A 22,909-nucleotide genomic window follows, 5' to 3' on the forward strand; every position below is an offset into this window, starting at 1 on the left:
TTGTGTACCTGAATGTGAAATATAAAACTTCAAATAACTTAACAAACACTTTTATTAATTTAAAATGTGAAATGTAAAATTATGACATCATATCATAGTTGCAAACAGTATAGTTTTTAATATAATATCTCTGCTGGTATTGTGAATGAACAATACAAAAAAATATCGTTCGTTTACTCAAGCAAAGTAAAATAACAAAACTTACACACTTTTTTATAGTAAATAACTGACTGATAAATCTAGGTACTGATATTTTGATACTAGATCGTGAATGCTGGTGTTCTTATGTGGTTAGGTTTCAATTAACCACACATTTTAGGAATGGTCGATCTGAGTACATTCATGAGTATTCCATCCTATGAAGGAGTACCTTACGGTCGATCCGGAGGCTAAACAGAAAAAATAGTGATATTGATATGAAGCTTGTACACCGCACAGCATTTTCAATCATTTTTTAAAGCAATTTCGTTATTGAGGTAATACTTTGATGATCCTTAATACGGAGAAGTTGCAAACCTAATTTGTTTATGATGAAAATGAGTTTTTTATCAAAATAAATTTTATTCTATTTTGACATCTTTTATGATAAATTTTTACCTGTTTTGACCTTAATATTTGTAACTCACTGATCACAAATTTATCAAGAAAGAAAACTGATATGATATTGATAATGATTGTTTTTTTCTGATTTAAAAAAAAAAAAGTGTAGAAAATATCTTCCGTTAAATTATTAGCAGTTATTGGTAATAAAAGAGTTTAGTGTGTTGAAAGATTAAATTAAAGAATATACTGGGTCTTGGATAACCCTTTCGTGGTTCATTTAATTGATAGATCCCTCTACTTTTCTCTTTCACTGAACGAGCGCAGGAAATTTTCTTCGTTTCTGGACTGTGAAAAATAAAAACATGTTTTATTTTTTTCTAAAATCTACTTTGCTATTATTTAAATTAAATTATATTTACACAATAGTTCATTTTTTGTACAAATTATTTCTTAAAGAATTCCATTTATTACAAGTATACAAAACGATTCGAAAGTACTATGTAAAACGAATCTTTTTTAGCCAAGTAAATTTTTAAATAATTTGGTAACTGAAAGTTTACTAATAAACTAATGTTCAAAGAATATTCTGATGAACAAAAATCTATTTAAATTAAAAATGATCGAGAACAAAATACAAAGAAAGAAAGGCATAATCCGGAACAGATTATTGGGAAGTGTTTGTGTTACAGGTGATAAAGGTTTTTAGCGAAAAATACTTTCATACAAGTTATATGAGTTATAATATTTTTCAGTTACCACAAAGTATATCCAGGGCCATTCTTGCGACGTAATCGTGTATGTCAAATGTGGGTGCATCAACTTTCTTTTCCAATACCTTAACAAGAATTTTACTTTCTTCATTGAAACATTTTGTAAAACCTTCTAGTATTTTTTGATTGAATGTGGGATTAACCATCTTACGTAACTGTTTCCAATTTTCTCCTATAAAACAGAATTATTAATAAAAATAAATATCTTTCTATGTTAATAAAACAGTAGAAGTATATGTAGGTACAGCGGTACTATCGTAACAGATTGACAGGGATAGAAAAAAATCAGTATTATTAAAAAAAAAATAGCAATTATAATTATGTTTAAATTAAATTATATTGTGTTTAAATAAAAACGTATTCATTATCGTAACCAAAATACAAATACAATTATTTTATTACAAATAAAATTTCAGATTAGATTTATAACATAATGAACAATATATTGTAAATATTATTTATCATTTAATTAATTAAATATTTTATTTAGCAGGAAAATTCATTTCATAGTTTGTGAAAAATTTATAAACTACTGAATCAATCACCTTAACACAAAAATTGCTCTTTTGTATGATTTTGAAAATGAAAAAATAAACTCATTACCAAAATTTTCTTCTACATCTTAACTGTTCGAACATTAATAAAAATGCAGATTTTTGCAGCTAATGGTACAAATTTTTTACTACTAACTAATTTAATTCCCATTCGTATGGTATGTAATATGCACTGATAAAAATCAATTGTTAAAATTAAAAATGTAACTTCATTTTTTTTTTGATAATTCTGTGAACAAGATTCGATAGCGTTTTCTATATACAGTAAGAACAAAATTTAAGCCGTAAAAAGTAGGCTTATAATAAATGGTTTTTCCACCAAATCTGTTATAAACATGAATTAAAATACAGCTGTTTTAAAGTTAGTACAATTTTTATTTTACTAACTCTACTTTTATTTCATTTCGTATCATACATAATAACTGATAATAAAAATCAGATGAATGAATTAAAATTGTAAATTGATTTTTGGATTATTCTCTAGGCTAGATGAAAACTGCGTTTCGTATGTACAATGTAAAAATAGAATTGAAGTCGTAAAAATTAGCCTTATAAATAAATAGATTACTTTTTTCTATTAGGAAAACCAATCACGGAAAATTTTTTTTTTTGGTGCATTATTTTCTTCAATGTACAGTATAACAAACGTTCGCAGCATAATATTTTGTGGCAAAAAGATGGTGAAAACGCACACAAATCAATAAAGCCTGTAATAGAGATTTTGCAATCTTTTCTTTGAATTAAATAAAGTCATTATGGTTCCTATCTCGCGTAGTGACTTACGGCACTACGGAAGTGTTCTACGTCTTGCCGTAGTGTTCTATGGCACCACAGGTCCCGGCTTCCTGCGTTAATTGCAGCGACCAACATCCGGCGAGTTACAAAGGTTGTAAAGTTTAACAACAATATAAGACTAAGATCTTTCCATCTCACCCAGCCCTGTCTTCCGGAGTTGTAATTACTGGCAATCCTACTGTCAGTGATGCTAATACTGCTATCAATGACAACAGTCTGCATGCCAAAAGAGGAGATGTGTGGGTGTCTGGGCGGGTGGCAATGATTCTCATGTTTGTGATAGTCATAATGTTGACGACAACAATATTGTTTGCTTTATTCTTGGGCTGAATATTTCTGGTTCTACCAATTCTGAGAAAATTACAATGTATTGATCCTCTGATAGCAATGATAATGGATATAAGAATGGGCTGAATGTTTCCGATCCTACCTAAGCTGAACGAGTTAAAATGGGTGCTTTCTATGGTCAGCGAGATACTGACAACCAAAATTTTCAAGCGGTCATGCATATCGTAGACCATAGATTCAAATATTTCAGCAAATGATGGGGATTATGATGGACAGCATGTTCGGGCTATTCTTGAGACGTCTTGAGGGAAAATGATTAAATTTATGACTAGCAATCTGGAATGCTAACGAATTGTTAAAGAAGCTGAACTTGGAAGCGTTTGTAAATATTAATAAGATTTTCGTAATGCTTGTGTCTAAAACAGGGTTCACTCACTGATAAACATTTTGCCAAGTTGCATGGCTATCCAATCCATTGCACCAACCACCCATCAGAGAATGCGCACGGTGGTACCGCTGTTATTATTACAAGTACGTTTTCTCACTATATATCACTTGAACACAAACAGAACCTTTCGCAGGCTACCACGTGGTTGTCGCAATTTGGATTTTGCTACCCCATCTCAAATTATGTATCTGGTCATCATCAGAGAGAAGATGAAAGAACGCCGAAGATTACGACGCGTATGACAGAGAACTAGTTACCCTGCTGATAAGGGAAGATTTAAAAGGGCTTCTCAAGAACTGAAAGGCTAATTTAAACATTTAACTACAATTCGTTTCAATCCTACATTGAGAATATTTTTGATGGGAATGCTTCTGAGTACACTTTATGGAAAACTGCGAAGTCGTTCAAGACACCCCTTACAGATTATTCCTCCTCTCCGTAGTATTGACAGAACGTGGGCGAGAAGTATTCAGGAGAAAAGTCAACCTTATTTGCTCAACACTTTTCCGACGTATTCCAGGCCAATTAAGTCGAGACAGATCCGGAGGAGATCAGAGTAATCTCCGATTATTGCGCTTCTCATTTCCAAATATCTTTGTCGATTACGCAGATGAAATACATCCAGCAAAGGCGCCAGGGTATAATTTGACACCGTCGGGTTCTCCAGTCACTACGTCGGCATGCGGTATGTTTGGATTACTTTGATTTCCAATGCTAATATCCGAATTGGTCATTTTCCTGGTTCGTGGAAAATTTCACTTTAAATTGTTATAATAAAACCGGGTAAAAACTCCACAAATGTAACATCTTCTAGTCCTGTCAGTCTGCTTCCTGTACTCTCTAAAGTCTTTAAAAGGCTCTTTTTGAAACGACTGAAGCGGTTCGTGGGCGATCACATTCCGTCTCACCAATTTGGGTTTAGAGAGCAACATTCTCCTCTGGAGCAGGCAAACAGGATTGCTAATCTTATAAATCATGATCTAGACAAGAAACAGTACTGTTCAGCGGTTTTCCTTGATGTCAGTCAGGCTTTTGATAAGGTTTGGCATGTATGGTTGCTTTGTAAACTGAAATAGGTTTTACCGCATGTTTTCTATGCGGTACTAAACTCTTATCTAGAATACAGGTGCTTTCAATTTAAACATGGAGAGATTTTGTCGAATTTGTTCCTTATACAACCAAGGGTACCTCTTCGAAGCGTTCTCGGACCCATTTGTATATTCTGTTTACAACTGATTTGCCAATTACGGCAGATAATACAGTTGCAACGTTTGCTGACGATACTGTAATTCCTGCTGTACATGAAAATCCGATTACTGCGTCTAGTTTTATTCAAGAATACATCACTCTTCTCGAATCGTGACTTACCGGTTGAAAAATAAAAGTGAACGAAACAAAACCAAACCACGTCACGTACATCCTTTGTAAGGAACACAGTCCTCCTGTTTTTCTCTTCAATGTCTCGATTCTGATATCTCAAGAGACTAAATATTTGGGTTTTCATCTTGATCCACGACTTACTTGGACGAAATATATCACTTCTAGGGGAAATAGTTGGAGCTTAAGTACAAACACATGTATTGGCTGATACGACATAGGACTCGGCTTTCAGCACAAAGTGAATGACTGATTTATAAATCCGTTTTGAAACATGTTTGGACTTACGGACTTGAATTGTGGGGTACAACGTGCAACTCCAGTATTAACATACTTGAACGCTACCAAACAAAAACACTTCAGAAAATGTTTCTGCAGTGTTTGGTTATATTCCATACCCTGGTATATAAGTAATAACCTTATATAAAGTGATCTTAAGTTGTGAATCGTTGGCAGGTAATCTCGATGGTCAGCCTACGGTATCAAAATCGTTTTTTATCGGCAGCCGAATTTTTTGGCGTCAATTTATTACTTAACACGATCAATTATTTTTAAAGATTGCTGAGAAAAAATATTCTTGGTTTGCCTAATAGTTTTAATTAGGTGACTATAGTCTAGCATACAGAATGTTCTGCTATTTCATTATTAAGTCACAAGCCTCTGGGACTGTGGTAACTTAATGTTAAATCGAATACATCTTATTTACTTCTTATTCAATTATGTTGCTGAACAGATTGTAATGTTACTACGTCGTTATAAAAAAAAAAAAAAAATTACCTGATGCAATAAAAATTCCCTCTCCTGCTGGGTTTAAAAATCTATAAGTGGGATCTTTGTTTGATGCATATTCACTTTTCAATACTACCTGAAAAAACAAATAAAAACACAAATTTTACGTATCTCTTTCACTCGTAATGTAGTTTGTAATGTAGTGCATGAATATAATCAAATAGATGAAAAATGTAAAGATACACTTTGTCTTTTTACTTTCTTCAAAACTATTGGCATGGAATATGTATTTTTTATATGAATAGTTTAATATGTTATTACACACTATAAATCCTATTATTATGATAGTTTTGTGTTAATGAATAAATAGTAATTAAAGTTGAAATATCTAATATTCCTCATAAGTTCACCAATATCCTGTTTTTAATTATAGTTACCTAAAGTAAATGTTTACAATTTAAAAAAAAACAAAAACAAATAACTTCCACTTAAAAATTGCCTTTTTGTTTGCCGTATCAATATCAGGAAATTCAGCTCTGAAATATTAATGGACTGCTAAATTGTCAAATGCAATGACCCATGCACAACATTTAGATTTTTGTTCAATTTTAATCCTATTAAAATGTTTTCACGAGATAGTGAAGCAAGTTTATTACTAACTTATTAACTTGTTTTATGCAATTTGAATAGCTGTTTAACAATACATCACCTTGGTTTAACGACTTTTAGAATTAATTTGTAATAAATAAAAAATTTGGTTTATCTAAAATTTATGTTTTTATTTGAAAGCCGGCATTCATTTGTTCGCGTATACATCCTAGAAGGCAGAAATTTTCACAGTAAACTTTTAGAAGCTTCATTAAAACATCTGTATGTTTCAATAGAATCCGTGGGGGCATGGGCGACTGATAATAAATCAAATAGGTATATCACTTTCTGGGACACAAGGTATGTGTATTAAATATTTTTATATATTTACATAAAATGTTTAATAAATTAAAGTGTGTAAAGTTGCGAAGGTTATTAAAATAATTTTTTTTTAACTTATAAATATATCTTTGTAAGTTATAAATATTTTATAATTAATAAAATATTTCTTTTATCTTTTATAATAAGTGCCCAGCGCAGAGCTTTAATTGTATGCACTGGTGTTTTTAAAACAACCTCCTATGAGGCTACTACCGTATTGGGAAAGGCTCTCCCAATCGATTTAGTGGTGAAAGTTCGAGCAGCCATGTGGAAGTTGCGAAGAGGTCGGGAAACCGAGGTATTTGGGATGCGGTTTCGGGCCGGGCTAGAACCGGAACGGAACGGTGATCACAATGCACCGGATCTAAATTTCGAACAGTTGCCCATTTCCCGCCTGCGGAAGAGGCTTTGGGGCCTCGCGATGGAGGCATGGCAGCATGAATGGCACACCACGTCTAAGGGAAGATCTCTGTATAGATTTATACAGGATCTGGGGGGATGGTATGCCTCAAGTTCATTTTTAAGGGCGGCGGGTGCCCAAGTGCTCACCAACCATGTGAATTTGATGCAATATCTGTTCAGGTTTCGCCTAGCGGCTGATGAGTTGTGTGTCTGTGGGGAGGTCCAGTCGAACGAACATCTAATGTTCGACTGCCCTGCTCTTGGGGGGGCCAGAGACCGGGCCACCCTGGAACTTAGAGGTCAGGGGGAAAACTGGCCGCTCATAAACGGCGAGTCAATGTGGCGTGAGCCGCATTGTCGGACCGTGTGGGAGTTCCTCGATGAGGTTGCGATGTTCAACCGTCATCGGTAGTTTAAGTTTAATTTTAATGGGGATTTATTGATTCCTGTGGCGTGTCGGTGGAAAACCTTCCTGGAAATAATGGCTGCCATCAGCCAATAAGCTCCAAGCGCTTTAATGGTGGACAGGCACTAGCTGGCAAACAGCGACCGAGGCGTGGCGGTTTAAATTGCCGTCTTTTTATTAATGTAACTTTTCTTTGTTTTTAATTGTAACAAGGGGTGCGCCTCCCCGATTTAGTTTTAATGTGACAAGTGAGCGGTAGGGACACATAGGCGGGTGCTGTACGGCGCCCAGCTTAACCGCTCACGCAAGATAGGAGCTCATTAGGAGCATTTAGGATAACGAGGTCGCAAATCTGTTTAGAGGCACAGTAGCCGGTTTTTGGCACGGTACATTTGGTCTATGCTCTAGGGCGACCGAATGGGGTGGTGGCGGGAGAAATGCCAGTTAACCAATTATCTTTTATAACCTATGATATTGCTTACGGAGGCGGTCTAGGGGCACCAAATCCAGGTCGCTACAACCTAAGGGGCCTGGATCAGCGCAGGCTGAGGCGGGTATGCGATGCTGCATTGCAGGGATTGCAGTGGAGCATGGAGTCCAGGGAGGAGGTGGAATTGATGGCGGAGCTAATCGGCCGGGCCATCAAGACTGGCTGCGACGAGGTCCTACGGCGGCCTAGGCCAATGGACGGACCCGTCACAAGCAGCCAGTCCGCTGATCTGAGCGTGCCTGGAGCCGTCATGACCTCATTTTCCGGGGGGTCGTCTGTGGAAGGCAGACGGAGGCCCGGCAAGAAATGGTGGTCCTCTGACCTTAGTGTGCTGCGCGCAAGAGTGAGGTCCGCTCGGGCAAGATACCAGCGCTGCCCCCTAACGGGGATTATCGTTAACCACGTGCACGCTGAGCGTCTTCGGATCTACCGGCGTGCCCGTAACACATATGTTCACGCCATCAAGGAAGCCAAACTCAAGTTTTGGACAGACTCCATGCGCGAATTGCAACGCGATCCCTGGCAGCTCGCAAAGACTTGTTACAAGCAAAAGCCATTGGACGTGTTGTCCAGTGTTCGATGCGGGTTAGGTGGTCGTGACCACACAATAACATCTGTGGCGACTTACCGGGCGTTCCTGGATACTCCGTTTCCAGATGCTCCGGAGGGTGAAGCGGAAATCGGCGTTAGAGCGGGTGAAACACCATTCCCTGGCGTTCGGACCGTGGAACCCGAAGATATAGACCGGGTGGTTTCTCGAATGGCATTAAAGAAGGCACCGGGGATTGACCAACTTGACCCGGATATTTTCCATCATTTATTGCCTGTCATAAGGGAGCCTCTCGGCAGGCTGTTCACGGGATGCCTAAGCTGGGGCTGCTTTCCGGGTTGCTGGAAGGTGGCTTTGGTAAGGGTACTCCTGAAACCTGGAATGGATCCTGGTGAGGTCGGCAGTTATCGACCCATCAGCCTCTTGCCGGTCCTCGGCAAGTTGCTTGAAAGGCTGGTTGTGGAACGGCTCGAAGAAAGCATCGATATGAACTGTATTCTAAATCGAGGCCAGTATGGCTTCATGAAAGGGGTTGGCACCGAGGATTGCATCTTAAATGCTCTTACCGAGGTGGAAAGCGCCGACTGCAAATACGTTTTGGCTATTTTTATTGATATAGAGGCAGCATTTCCTTCCTTGTGTTGGAGTTCTGTCCTCTATGCTTTGGAACGCCGCAATGTTCCCGAAGCCACACAGGCCGTGGTAAGAGACTATTTGTCTAACCGTACGGTTCTGTTTAAAGATGCGCACATAGTTGTGAAAAAATCCGTCACCAGGGGAAGCCCGCAGGGTTCCGTTCTTGGTCCCCTGCTGTGGAACCTGGTGTTTGACGGATTTCTGGGATTGACTTTCCCAGAAGGAGTCACGGCCCAGGCTTTCGCCGATGACTGTCGGCGAAAGTACCTGGACCGAGGCGTCTTCGAAAGTATGATCGCATACGCGGCACCCGTTTGGGCGCATAGGTTGGAAAGAAATAGAGCACTACTTTAAAATTTAAGAAGTGCCCAGCGCAGAGCCATGATAGTATGCATTGGTGTATTTAAAACAACCTCCTATGAGGCTACTACTGTATTGGGAAAGGCTCTCCCAATCGATTTAGTGGTGAAAATTCGGGCAGTCATGTGGAAGTTGCGAAGAGGTCGGGAGGCCGAGGCATTTGGGATGCGGTTTCGAGCCGGGCCAGAACCGGATCGGAACGGTGATCACAATGCACCGGAGCAAAATTTCGTCCAGTTGCCCATCTTCCATCTGCGGAAAAGGCTACAAAGCCTCGCGATGGAGGCATGGCAGCTTGAATGGCACACCACGACTAAGGGAAGATAGTTTTATACAGGATCTAGGGGGATGGTATGCCTCGAGTTCTTTTTTAAGGGCGTCGGGTGCCCAGGTGCTCACCAACCATGTTAATCTAAACCAATATTTGTTTCGGTTTCGCCTGGTGGCTGATGAGTTGTGTGTCTGCGGGGAGGTCCAGTCGAATGTACATATGATGTACGACTGCCCTGCTCTTGGGGGGGCCAGAGACCAAGCCACCCGGAACTTAGAGGTCAGGGGGAAACCTGGCCGCTCACAAGCGGCAAGGCAGTGTAGCGAGAGCCGCACTGTCGGACCGTGTGGGAGTTCCTCGATGAGGTTGCTATGTTCAACCGTCATCGTTAATTTTAAGGGATTATTAAATGTAAATGTAATTGGACTCCTACAGCTCTGCTGCTGGAAACCAACCTTGGGAATAGGGCTGGCCATCAGCCAAATCAGATCCAAGCGCTGTTAAATGGTGAACAGGTACTAACTGGCATACAGCGACCGAGGCGTGGCAGCCAAAATTGCTGTCTTTTTTATTAATAGATACATATAGTTTTAAATTGTCACAAGGGGTGCGCCTCCCCGATCTAGTTTTATGTTGGTCAAGTGAGCGATTGGGACACTTAAGCGGGTGCTGTACGGCACCTTGCTTGATTCGCTCACGCACGTTAGGTAGCTCACTAGGTGCTTTTAGGATTTGGGTCGCTAAACCGATTTTGAGGCACAGTAGCCGTTCTTGGCACGGAACATTTGGTCTTTGCTCTAGGGTGACCGAATGGGGTGGTGATGGGAGAAATGCCAGTTAACCAAATTATCTTTTATAAAATAAGTCTGCAACTCTCAGTTCGACCCAGAGGGCTCCAACCCTGGACAGTATATTTTTTGTTTACCCATCGGGACTACCGTTAGGTATTGCTTCAGCTGTTGAAATGAATGTTTTGTAGCTTGCGTGAAAATGCCACGCCTGACCGGATTCGAACCAGGGAGTTTTTTGGGTTAGTTATTTCTTTGTTTATTCCTTTTTGTTTTAATTTTGTTGGATTTGTTTTTTATTTTTTGCTGGGTTAGGGGTTTATTTTATTATAATTGCGATTATAATAAACTTTATATATATATAAAGTTTAAAGTATATATAACATTATATATATATATATATATATATATAATGTTTAATATTAAATATTTTTAATAAAATGTTATAAAATACAGAATAGAGAAAAAATTTTAATTTTAATTTTATTAAATAAAATTAAATAACAGAAAAACCCATATGCAAACGATAAAATAGCATGTTGATTTTCAACAACGTAAATTCCATTAAAATCTTTTACTTTTGCTTTTACAACTTGCGAATTTTTAACTGACAATTTTCATGAATGGATGTCTGATAATTTTGATTATAATTCTTGAAAAATCACATAATTATATTTTAACTTCGTAGAAATTTCTATAATTTTGATGTAATTTTTTTTTAGTTGTAGATTATATGGAAAAATTGAAAATTTTGCCGTTGGTTACAAAATAATTTTTAAATTTATATTTGTGCAGTGAAGTCGATAAAAATTTTTGAAGACGAACAAGCAACAGAAATTTTAAAATAAAAATTAAATAAAAAAATTCATATACAAAAGATAAAATGATATTATAGCTTGTTAACTTTCATCAAAAAATTCCATTAATTTTTGATAAATTCCATTTACAATTTTAACTTAATTTTATTTTTATTTTAATTTTAGTAAATTCAATTTACTTATGATTTTAAAACTTGCGATTTTTTTACTGACAATTTTCATGAATGTAGATTTCTCTAAAAATTTTAATTTAAAGTTGCTGAAAAATCATACAATTACATTTTAACTTTGTAGAAATTCGAAAATTTGGAAGTAAATATTTTTCAGTTGTAGATTACATAAATAGTTTAGCAGTTTTGACGTCGTTTCCATTACATTTTAAATTAATATTTCTATATTAATATTAATTTAATTTTAATGTAAGATAATATAACGTAATTTAACGACGTGAAAAATGATTGGTTTCTTATCTTATTTTTCACCCAGTTAAACCAATTACCGCAAATCATATCAATCCGTTCAATAACGGTATTTAGCCCTGTAAAAGAACAATTATTTTGTTCATTTCGGTGGCTTTTGGTGGAATGCTAAATCATTGCTTTCAGAGAAAGCAAATTCAATTAGTACCGCTTGAATACCATGTTTTATAAGATAATAAGTATCAAAATCTATGGCAGTTTTTAAAAAAGCAACATATTAATTTACTCCTAACTAAAAGTCACTTTTCAAGAAAAATGTTAGTAAGTAGTTTGTGTGTATGTGTTTACATGTGTGAACGTAATAAAAACGTATTATTTCTATTTAATCCAAAGTTAAAGCCTAATTATCGTTAAAGTTTATTTATTAAAAGTTTAGTATAACCAAATTTTAAAAGACCTTTGCCTTTTAAAATAAAATTAACAAATAAAATAAATAAATATTTGAGTTATCAAAATTTTATTTTAATTTTCTAATAAGAAGTTGTGTTTTTCAATTCCTATATTATAATGGCCCAAGCAAGTGCAGCAATACCATCTTCCAAAATAAATCTCTTGTCTTCAAAATTTTTTTAAACTTTTTACGTCCTTGTACGAAGTAAAGGAAGTCAAAAATGTCTTGGTTGTTAAATTTCAACAGAAAAATTAATTTTGGCTATTCCTGAATTCATTTTGATTAATTTCGGCGTGACGTCTGTGCATACGTACGTATATGCGTATGAATCTCACATAACTCAAAAACGATTAGTCATAGGATCTTACAATTTTGGATTCAGGATTGTTGTAACATGTAGTTGTGCACCTTCCCTTTTGATTACAATCCACTGGACCAAAAGTGTCTAAAAAATCCCAAAAAAAAATTAACTTTGAACTTTTTCTTAACTGCAGTAATAAGCCCTCATAGTAAGGTTTTCAACATAGGGTACTTGTTTTCATTGGTCCCAGAGTTATAGCCAAATAAAATTTAAAATATTGAAATAATTTTATCTTACACGGGGAAGGCACATCGGTTTGAATCTAACTTCATCTCCTTTTTTTCCTTTTTAATTTGTTTTTTTTTTTAATTTAAATGTATTCATTTATTAATATTTATTAACCTCTGATTGTAAAAAGATTTTAAATATATAAGAATTCCATAATAACAATAATAAAAATACATGAAGAATATCAGAATTATTAATGAAATAAAATTTTATGTACTTTACATTTTAAAAAAATTGTATATACCTAATTTAACACGCGTACCAGGAAATCACGTGACATCAACATCAGATTTTTTTTTGTATGTGCTCAAATTTTGAATGAACCGCTGCAATCTAACGGAAAATAATTAACTAACAACTGTATAACAAATTGTATTGTGTATTATAAATAGTAGGTTTTTAACATTAACATTTATTATACTTATTATTTTTTCCCCTAGCTAAACGCTACACACTGCCCGGCTAGTATTTCTGAAAAGGTAACAAGATAACAAAATACATTGAAAGAATCCAGCAATAAAATATCTTTTTAAATTGTAGAAGTTAATTTTTTTTTGTAGTCATTTTAAACGATAATTTTTTTTCGAATTATAATTACCGTGAGATAGTAGTGGTATTAAGAATTTAAAATTCTGCTTTGCAATTTTTTCTATATATTCATAGAACTGTATTTGGATGATCAGTGCTTACAATTTAATAAAAAATCTCGAACTCATTCGAAAGTTCTCAACTCATCGTAGTTGTAAAAATAAATTAGTTGTTCCTTATTTCGCATTCCATCCAAACTAAAATCGGGGTGAAATTGAAATTACCTATGACTCATTGGTTTTATTTTTTGCACCGATGTGATATGGAAATTTATCATTTCTCGGTTCATGACAATTTTCAAACCAAACTCATAAGGAAAATATTGTGTATTTTTCCCTGGTAAGTCAATAAAAATTCCATACAAGATCTTCAGCTCAACACAATCAAACAGGAGATCGCTGACTAGAGTAGCATCAACAAAAATGTTACAATTATTAATATATTTTGGTTCTCAATCTTCTTGATAATTAAAGTTGTGCCAGATTACTGACGTTTAAAAAGTAAACATGGTGGGCCGATTTTGGAGATTTCGTTTCTTTCATGTATAAGAAAAAATAATTTTCTGTAAGTTTATATTTTAATTTTTTTAAACATTTAAATAATATATAATTAAACAAATATAATCAATCATATTTAATTCATTGAATTCAAGTCGTTCACCAAAAACTTTTAGTGCCAATAAACCACTACTTACGTAGTACTTATAAAAAAGATATGAAATTTTATTTATTTCAGTTAAATCCATACCTCAATATAACTTGGTTCTGCCAAAAATACCATCAAGTATGGTCCAAACCACAAATGACATGAGCCTCCATATTCTTCAATTATCTGCATTGATTTTTGAATTAGTTCTGAAAAGTAAATAAATTAAAAAAAATAGCAGGTATGTATACTGATTATGTTCATATTTAATTAATAAAATGTTTGAATTTGATCATAAAAAAAAGTTTATATTAAAAATGATGAAGCAGAAATTCATTTATATTGATTATTTTGATTATTTTAATTATATATGTAATTAAATTGCAAGTACGAGCACCCGTATTGGTAGATAGCCAGTTGGTTAACATTTCTAATTACTGCCTAATTTCTAATTACAAATTACTGTAAGTTTTATACAAACACTTTACTGGTACTTACTTAATGTGTGTAAAATATAGATTTTTAAGGGAATTGCACGTGTTTATATCTTTACTAACTAAAACTAGTGATGGTTAACTTTAGCATTAAAATAATTTTTAATTTTTTAAGATTCAAACATATAAAATAAAACTTACGGGATAGGAAGAAAAAAATTTGCGTTGTTTGCGTAGATAAAATTAAGTTTTTCCATATTGTCTTGAAATGTGCAAAAAATTATTTAAAAACATGGTAGGAGTGCAATTAATACACACACACACATATATATATATATATATATATATATATATATATATATATATATATATAGTGTATTGCGAAGTTTTCTCGGGACTTTTTAATAGCCTTTTCTATTTGTGAATATAATGGAAAAAATTCAAATAAACACATCTCCAAAAATGCTTTGTTTGCGAGTTACGGCTACTAAATTTTCCTCGTTTTTCAGCTACCCTGGTAAAATGAGGTCGTACCGAATTTTTTAAGACGTTTCATAAGGGGCAAAATTAGGGATTATTATTGCTGTTGAATTAAAAAAGCCGGAAAAAATAGGTCTAAGGCCTAAAACTATCTGCAATAGTTTTTGAGAAATCTTCGGTGAAACCCTGTAAATTTAGATATAAAACCCTGTTTCTTGTGTTTGACGTATAATAATTTTCTAAAATGAGAAACAAACACAAAAATTTTAAACAAATATTGTAGAGAATTTATTTCTGAACAAAATTACTTACGATAAGTTGAAGAAAACAAAAAAGTTACACAAATTTGAATTTTGTTTAGAAACACTGCTATACTACATTTGTCAGAAAAGTACTTATTTCATGAAACAAAAACCAATTTTTATTTTAGTTTTGTGAAAAAAGTCTAAAAATAAAATTTATAGTTAATAATTGCTACGAAAAAAATTAAAAATAACCGAAATTTACCCAAAAATTTTAAAATAAAATTAAATAAAAGTTACTTTTTTATTAATGACAGGAATATATTAAGTATTTATTAGTGCCACGAAATATGCTGAAAATGGCGGGCTCATTTTGTGCATCATTATAAACTGCTGCGTATAATACGTTTTGGTTTAGTGTACTGTTTTTAAATAAAATTCGCAGTTTTCTAATATTTCTTGTTTCATTCTACTATAATTATTACATTCCTTTGACCAGAATTAATTTCTGTACAACTTTTGTCCATTATCCATTTAAAATATTATTGTACATCAAAAACATTATTGCACCTGATTTTTCTCTCAATTTATTGGATATTAATGTGGGTAAATTTTTAACTTTGAATCATCGATTTATATGTTATTAGTATAGCATTATTACTGGAAAGAATGATACCATAGTATTATTTGAATATCTTATTATTTATATAAACGGTATTACTTGTATAAAACAATAAAAAACAAATTTAATAAATTTTATTGCATTTTCTACTTAGCTTGTAGGAAGCTGAGGTAACGTTTTGTACCGAGGTTTACATCAAGTATAAAGGAAAAATCATCGTCTAAAATTTTCCATTCATGTTAGTTTTAAACAGTGTACATAACAAATAATGTTAGGTCAATGTAATAATTGTTAAAAATTATTATTTTTAGTTTAAATTACACGTTTTTATTTTCATCGTATAAACATTGATTTTTTTTAAATTCAGGAAACATAAATCTATGAATAAATATTGTTTAATTAAACTTATTAAATACAATCTTATAAATAGGTTAATAATTTCTAACTTACCATGCTCATTCAGACCAAAAAACAAATGAGCATTTCCAGTGATAGGCCATATCGGAGGACCGGGCATCTTTTTAATTGTTCTTTCTATTCTAATTATTTTCCAGTAATGCCAAACTAATGACATAGCTAGAAGTGCCATAATAGCCAAGAATATTTTATAGCATGCAACGTCTAAATCTTCTCTTACATTTGCCATCCACGCCACTATAAAAAAATTAAAAAATCAATTTAACAGTTGTACAAAAATCCATCTCAAAAGATGGTCTTCGAGATAGAAAGGAGAAACTAACTGACTAAAACAATCAATTTTCTCTAAAAACAATATATTAATACAATCAATTTTACAATAGAAAATAATATTAGTAATAATAAATTTATTTAAACTTAAAAAATTTGTTCATAGTGTGTTTATTTATATTTTAAATTAATAATTTGTTTACAGATTCAAATTTATTGTATATTAAAGATAAATTACCAATTATAAGGTATACGTATATTCTCATTATCAGCACCCTGCATAAATTTATAGATTTAAAAAACTAACAACACGGTAAAATTAAGTTGAAATTTAGAAACTAAATAAAAATTTGAAAACATGAAAGAAGGTTAGGAAATATTTCATTAAATTTGTTATCGATTGTTACATAATTACTTTGTAGTTTGAAAGTATTACACTCTGTTAAAATTCGCAGATTAGATTTTAGACATTAGACATCTAGTTGTGCACTTCCCTTTTTGATTGTAATATACTGAAAAAAAGTGTCCAAAAAAGGAAAAAAATCCACAAAAAATTGAACTTTGCCCTTTTTCATAACTGAAAAAAGAGTTTTTCTATGAGAGGCCCTCATAGAGAGGTTTTCAACAATATATCATAAGTGGTATTTATTTTCATTGGTACCAGATTTATAGCTAAGTAAAATTTTAATTAATGCAATATTTGGATCTTAAGGGAAGGTACATCCGTTCCAATCAGACTTCATTTTCCTATTTTCAACTTTTTTTTAATTTAATTATATTGATTTATTAATAATTATTAAACTCTCATTGTAAAAAAAAAATATGATGAATAATTATTCAATAATAATAATAAAAAGAAAATCTATAGAAGTTATTAATGAAATAAACTTTTATGTACTTTTCACTTTAAAGAAATCAGTGTATGTAATTTAATATGCGTACAAGGTAGTATAGTAGTGTCGAGAACAATGTTTTTTTAAATTATATGTATGAAAAATTATCCGTTTGCAGAAGCATGTAAAATGATTTATGAAGTTAAGCAAGTGCTTTCAAAGGGCTTTTATCATTAATGTATTTCCTTCTAACGTATCAATGGTCTTTATTCAAGATCACAAAATGATGAATGTAAATATAATGCTTCATAGTCTATTAGTCGCCATTACACTAGAAAATGTAGATTGCAAATCACCTCTTTACCTTGACTTGATTAACTGCCATGCAAGAGAAAGTAACAAATCAAAAATGAAATATTTGGAACTTAAGGGAAGCTAAATTCGTTCCAATCAGACTTCATTTCCTATTACCAACCTTTTTATATTTAATTATATTTATTTATTAATAATTATTAACCCCTCTTTGTAAAAAAAAAAAAACGATGAATAATTATTAAATAATATTAATAAAATAAAAAATGAATAAATATCAGAAGTTATTAATGAAATAAACATTTATGTACTTCTCATTTTAAAGAAATCAATGTACGTAATTAAATATGCGTCTAAGGAAGTATAGTGGTGTCGACGACTTTTAAAAAAAAAATATATATATGTATGGAAAATAATTCGTTTGCACATGCATGTAAAATGATTTATGAATTTAAGCAAGTGCATTGAAACAGGTTTTATGATTAATTTATTTCCTTCTAACGTATCAATGGTCTTTATACAAGATCACAAAATGATGAAAGTAAATATAATGCTTCATAGTCTATGAAGTAGCCATAACACTAGAAAATGTAGATTGCAAATCACCTCTTTACCTTGACTTGATTAACTGCTGTACAAGAGCAAGCAACAAATCAAAAAGAAAAAGAGAAATCAACATTTTTGACCCAAATTTAGAGCCTTTAATGTAACTTTTTTATTCCAATATGGAGATGAGACATAGGGAACCGACATCCCACTGCAACGCACACCAAGAACCATTTTAAATTTGTAGACACAGACTGGAGATTTGAGTTTAAGAGCAATCCAAATGCAGTAATATCAGTACCATTTTTCAATTCATAATGAATTCAGTCAGGTTTTGACTGCAGAAAATATTCCAACGCAGTTCACTGTTGACGCCTTAGTAAAAATTAAGACTAAGAGATTTAATTATATTAGACACAATCAATTTCATCTTAGGATCAAAAAGTACAACCAACTCATTGATAAAATCCAGAATTTTGAGAATAATGAGATTTAATTAATGAAATTAACGCAGTCTGATCTATTTATATATCCGATTGGGTCAACAGAAATTGCAAACCGAGAGAAATCTCCGGCTTTACATAGAGTTGCAAAAGAAATGGTTCATAGGCCATGGGGTAAAAGCAGTCCTAGTTTACTTTGTATAACATAGAGTAAATGTATGATAGATCTACCAATTCTTTCGACAATGAAAAAGTGAAAAACAAAGTTACTTGTCCTTTATAATGTTGAATGAACAAAAGTAATATCTAAATTTCAGGCTGTTAAGACTACAGTCAACAGTTAGATTGTAGGTTATAATGTATATTTCTTGCAAAAATATAACTGTTTCATTAATATTGTGGTCTGTGCAAATGTGAAAATCGTGAAGAACCTTTACAAATAAGTATACATAAGACAAGATTGGTTATTTCAATCAATTAAAACATTCTTCATCGCTTCTCGGCCTCTAGCCTCGTACTGTAATCTTGCAATTTGCATTATCGGTAGCGATTTTTGCAAGGATAGTGTTCTACCTTTACGTCGTCAGGGCTGTACAGCTGTTCAAGATGAACAGCCGGTTCATCTTGAGAAACAATTAGCTAAACGCTCACCTTGCCTTATGTAAGGTGAAAGCTTCATTCAGACTGAATTCCCTTGAAGTCTGTTAAGGCGGAAAGCGGGAGCGCGGTGATCGGTCCTGAGCGGGAGGTCGCTAGAGGGAAGCCTTTTGTGAGGCAGGTGAACTCCGGGTCTGACAGCTTGGGACGGAACGAGGAGAGCAGTGTGGTCCAAGATCTCCTATAAAAATGAGTCAAGAGTTGCTCTGGAGCTTCGACAGTTGGTCGACTCCTACTTGAATGAATGTGCTATGCTAGTTTCGGATCTCGCACTTAAATGTAAAGGCCTCCAGGGCGCCAACCTTGCCTTGGACACAGTTGCGAGACGGCTGTCCGGCAAGGTCGACCAGGTTGTGGAGGGAGTTGGAGGCTTCAATACGGTAACTAGTGAAGCCGTTGGCGAACTTAATAAATCGATAAAATGGGTTAAGGAAAAGGTGAACAAGCCTTTCTCCTTCGCCCAGGCGCAGGCAAACAAAATTAGGTGGGCCATTTTTAAGGTGGTCCCACTGAACCTGGTCCAGGGGCTTCGTTGTTAGCGACGGCCCTGTAAAAGTTTCTGGACCCAAGGAGGGAAAAGATCCTGGTCTCCCGGATCAGCAAAAACAAGCGACCATGGTATCATATTGGAGGTCGTAAGTGAGTGGCAGGCAAAGCAGCTGCTGGAGGCCGATTTACTGGTGAAGAGCGGGCTGAAATCTCAGCTGCTAGCCGAGCGGATGCAGCAGATATTAGTACAAGTCTCCTTTGTATATCGTTGTCCCCATTTGTAGTTCGTGATAGGAAGGAATTATTCAGACCCTTTGGCAGGTTCGGGAAGCGATTTCGCTCCGAACTCGCCGGTGGTCATATATAAGGAGCGTTTTAGTTTTTGACTGTTCTAGCGGGGTTGTGTAAGAACAGACAGCCGTGCTCGGACTATATTTGCGGACACTGACCTGGTTTTGTGTTAGGTGGTAGTTCTCATAAGCTGTAAACGTAATGGCTGGCGTTGCAGCTGGTGAATTTTTTTATTTTAGCGGCATGGAGTAGCACCCGGAGAGTATAGCTTGGACGCCTTTCTGGGTTTCGTCTAGGACTTGGTGGACCACTTCGCACCGCAAAGTTCGATCTGTAGGTCGCTGACAAGTCCCCGGGTTACGGCTACGGATTCCGTGGTTTGCGGGGGTAGGTACCCCTGCTCCTCGTGTTCAGGTGGCATTGTACGAAAAACCTGCGGTAGTCTCTGTTTCGATTTGAGCAGGGAAGGTTCTAGCTGGAACTACACGAGGAGCTAACCAATTTGGAATGGTGTCCTCTAGTGAAGTTGAGCGTGGCTGATGACAGCAGTGTAGTGGTCTTCCATGAGCGGGCGATCTCCGGGGAGAAGCCTGTAAAGGTGAACTTTGGGTCCAAAATCTCCACAAAGAAGAACTCGCGTATTTCGTTTGAGTTTCGGCAGCTTTTCAACTCCTACCTGTGTCTCAATGTAGCTCGTTGGACCTCCAGGGCGCTAACCGTGCCTTAGATTCAGTCGTTGATCTTGAATTTTAAAAACAAAAATTACAAATATGACAATTGATTGTCAAAAGGCAAAATAATGTAAACTTAAATTATTTGTCATGTCAGTATGAATGTATCAATTAGTATGTGACCTATGTGACTCCTAGATAACAATTGAGACTTACAAACTGACATGACGGATAACGTTTACATTATTTTACATTTTGAAGTTCAATTAATATATTTATAATTATTCTTTTTAAAATTCAAGTTAGTATAATTAATGATCTGTGAAGTAAATAATTATAATTATAACAAATCAGTATTCATGAGGATTGATTATAATCCGAAAGCGCTCGAACATACTATTAAAGATTGTTGGTAGATGGAAACTATTACATAAAGAAAATTATAAATTTATAGGTAAGTTAGTGGTAAGGAATATAAAGGAATTAATAATGTAGAATATTAAGAAATAACATTTCGCCAAACATTTGAAACCTGACGGACAGATTTAATACTAAAACTAAACAAATCATAAACTTATAAAACGATCTTTACCAAGACAATAATTGAAATACAGGTATCCTATCGTAGATTTGTATGTACTCTAATCCATAAATTATCATTTTAGCCAAATAAAGTTGAAAATTATTCATATATATAATTGTAATTCCTTAATTATTTTTTTTCGTTGAATTTATTGAATAACATTAAGATTTCTTATATTTCACTTACTTGACAATTTTGGATCCATATTTACCAGGACGATAATGTTTAGATCTATCTTTTAAGTCAGTAGGGCAAGAACTACTATGTTCTCTTTTTGGGTAATTGCTACGATTTCTTATATTTGTTTTTATAAAGACCTTCACGGTAGTTAAACACTACCAATATTACTTGATGCTAATTCAGGTAATTTATTAAAGTTTATATGAATATAATTAGAATTATGGAAATTTAATTAAAAAAAGAGTTAATGGAGGTAAGATTGTTAAAGATAACTTTAATTTTTAACGTAGAAGTTAATTAATGACATATATATTATTTTAGCACTACGCAAATAGTATACAATAGTAATCAACGAACGTGTGGGAACACCAATACACCGTTAAATATTTTATTCCTCTACTTATACTCTAACAAAATTATAGTACTCTTTTAATACAAAACAAATATGAAATCATGGAGAAATAGTTGGAGAAAAACAATTTTTTTATATACTTGTGTATATAACACAAATCATATAATAAAAAATAGTTAAATTTTCTAAAGTATGTTTTGATTGAAAATGCAAAACTCTTGCCGGCCCGATTTCGTACTTTTTGAAGATTTTGAACGACATTTCAATATTTTGCGCTTAACATTATTATTTGTTGTTCTACATAAATGCATTTTGATCTAATAATTTCAGCTTTGTTAGTTATGGCGAAAAAATTCTATAAAGATCTATAACCAATTTCTGATTTCAATATAAAGGTCACTTAATGAACATATCCAGTGTTGATCAAATATATATATACATATATTTAAAAATTTTCTTTTAATATAGTATTATAAAATAGTTTGGAATACGTAAACACTAAGAAAATACAGCAAAATTAAATAAGTTGTAACAGGGAACAACGTTATGCAATAATGAAAAATTGTATGAGTTTTAAGGGATTGTAAGGGTTGTATGCATCGATTTTTTTTTATCACACGGTAAATGAAATGTATTACGTTTGTGTGCAATTAAAAAATATTTCTATCTCTCCTTAAACAGTTTTGTTGAATACACAAGTGAAAAACTACAAAAATTGAAGTAACATTTTCTTAACCTTTGACAACATAATACCTATTGCCGAATGACTTCGACAGCACCGGGCACTTACTAACCTTATGGAAGCACTGAAAATGGCTGTTTTTGTCGTCGATTGGCTTCAACAGTTCGTTGTAATTACTAACCTTATGGTAGCCGCGAGAAGGGCCATTGTCGTCGAATGACTTTAACGGCTCGTAATTCATAACTTTGTGGTGGCACTGAAAAGGGTAGTTTTTTAAAAATTTTCTATCTCTTTAATTCATCACCATCTCATTTTATTCTTTCTTTGGTTTTAACATTTTCTTTTTTTTTTTTATTTATCATCTTCTCTTAATTTTTTTATTTTTCCTTATTATTATTATTTACTAACTCTTCATATTCATATTCATGTATATTTTTTTTAAAGATTTTTGAGATATATTTCTTCATGTTATTTATCTTTTTCGGGTATGATTGTTTCTTTTTCATTTTTGATTATTCA

The 22,909-nt window shown here is 33.6% G+C and overlaps 1 protein-coding gene across 1 annotated transcript; it reads right to left on the minus strand.

The window, feature by feature from the left end:
• Nucleotides 1-1,291: 1,291 nt before the first annotated feature.
• Nucleotides 1,292-21,381, minus strand: LOC142328300 (cytochrome P450 4g1-like). Its single transcript, XM_075372007.1, has 5 exons — nucleotides 21,363-21,381; nucleotides 16,115-16,318; nucleotides 13,989-14,095; nucleotides 5,553-5,640; nucleotides 1,292-1,485 (listed from the first exon to the last, which is right to left on the minus strand). The coding sequence occupies exons 1-5, from the start codon at nucleotides 21,379-21,381 to the stop codon at nucleotides 1,292-1,294; spliced, it is 612 nt and encodes a 203-aa protein (XP_075228122.1).
• Nucleotides 21,382-22,909: the final 1,528 nt, after the last annotated feature.

This window comes from Lycorma delicatula, chromosome 7 (assembly GCF_047948215.1).
Source record: "Lycorma delicatula isolate Av1 chromosome 7, ASM4794821v1, whole genome shotgun sequence".
Taxonomy (NCBI): domain Eukaryota; kingdom Metazoa; phylum Arthropoda; class Insecta; order Hemiptera; family Fulgoridae; genus Lycorma; species Lycorma delicatula.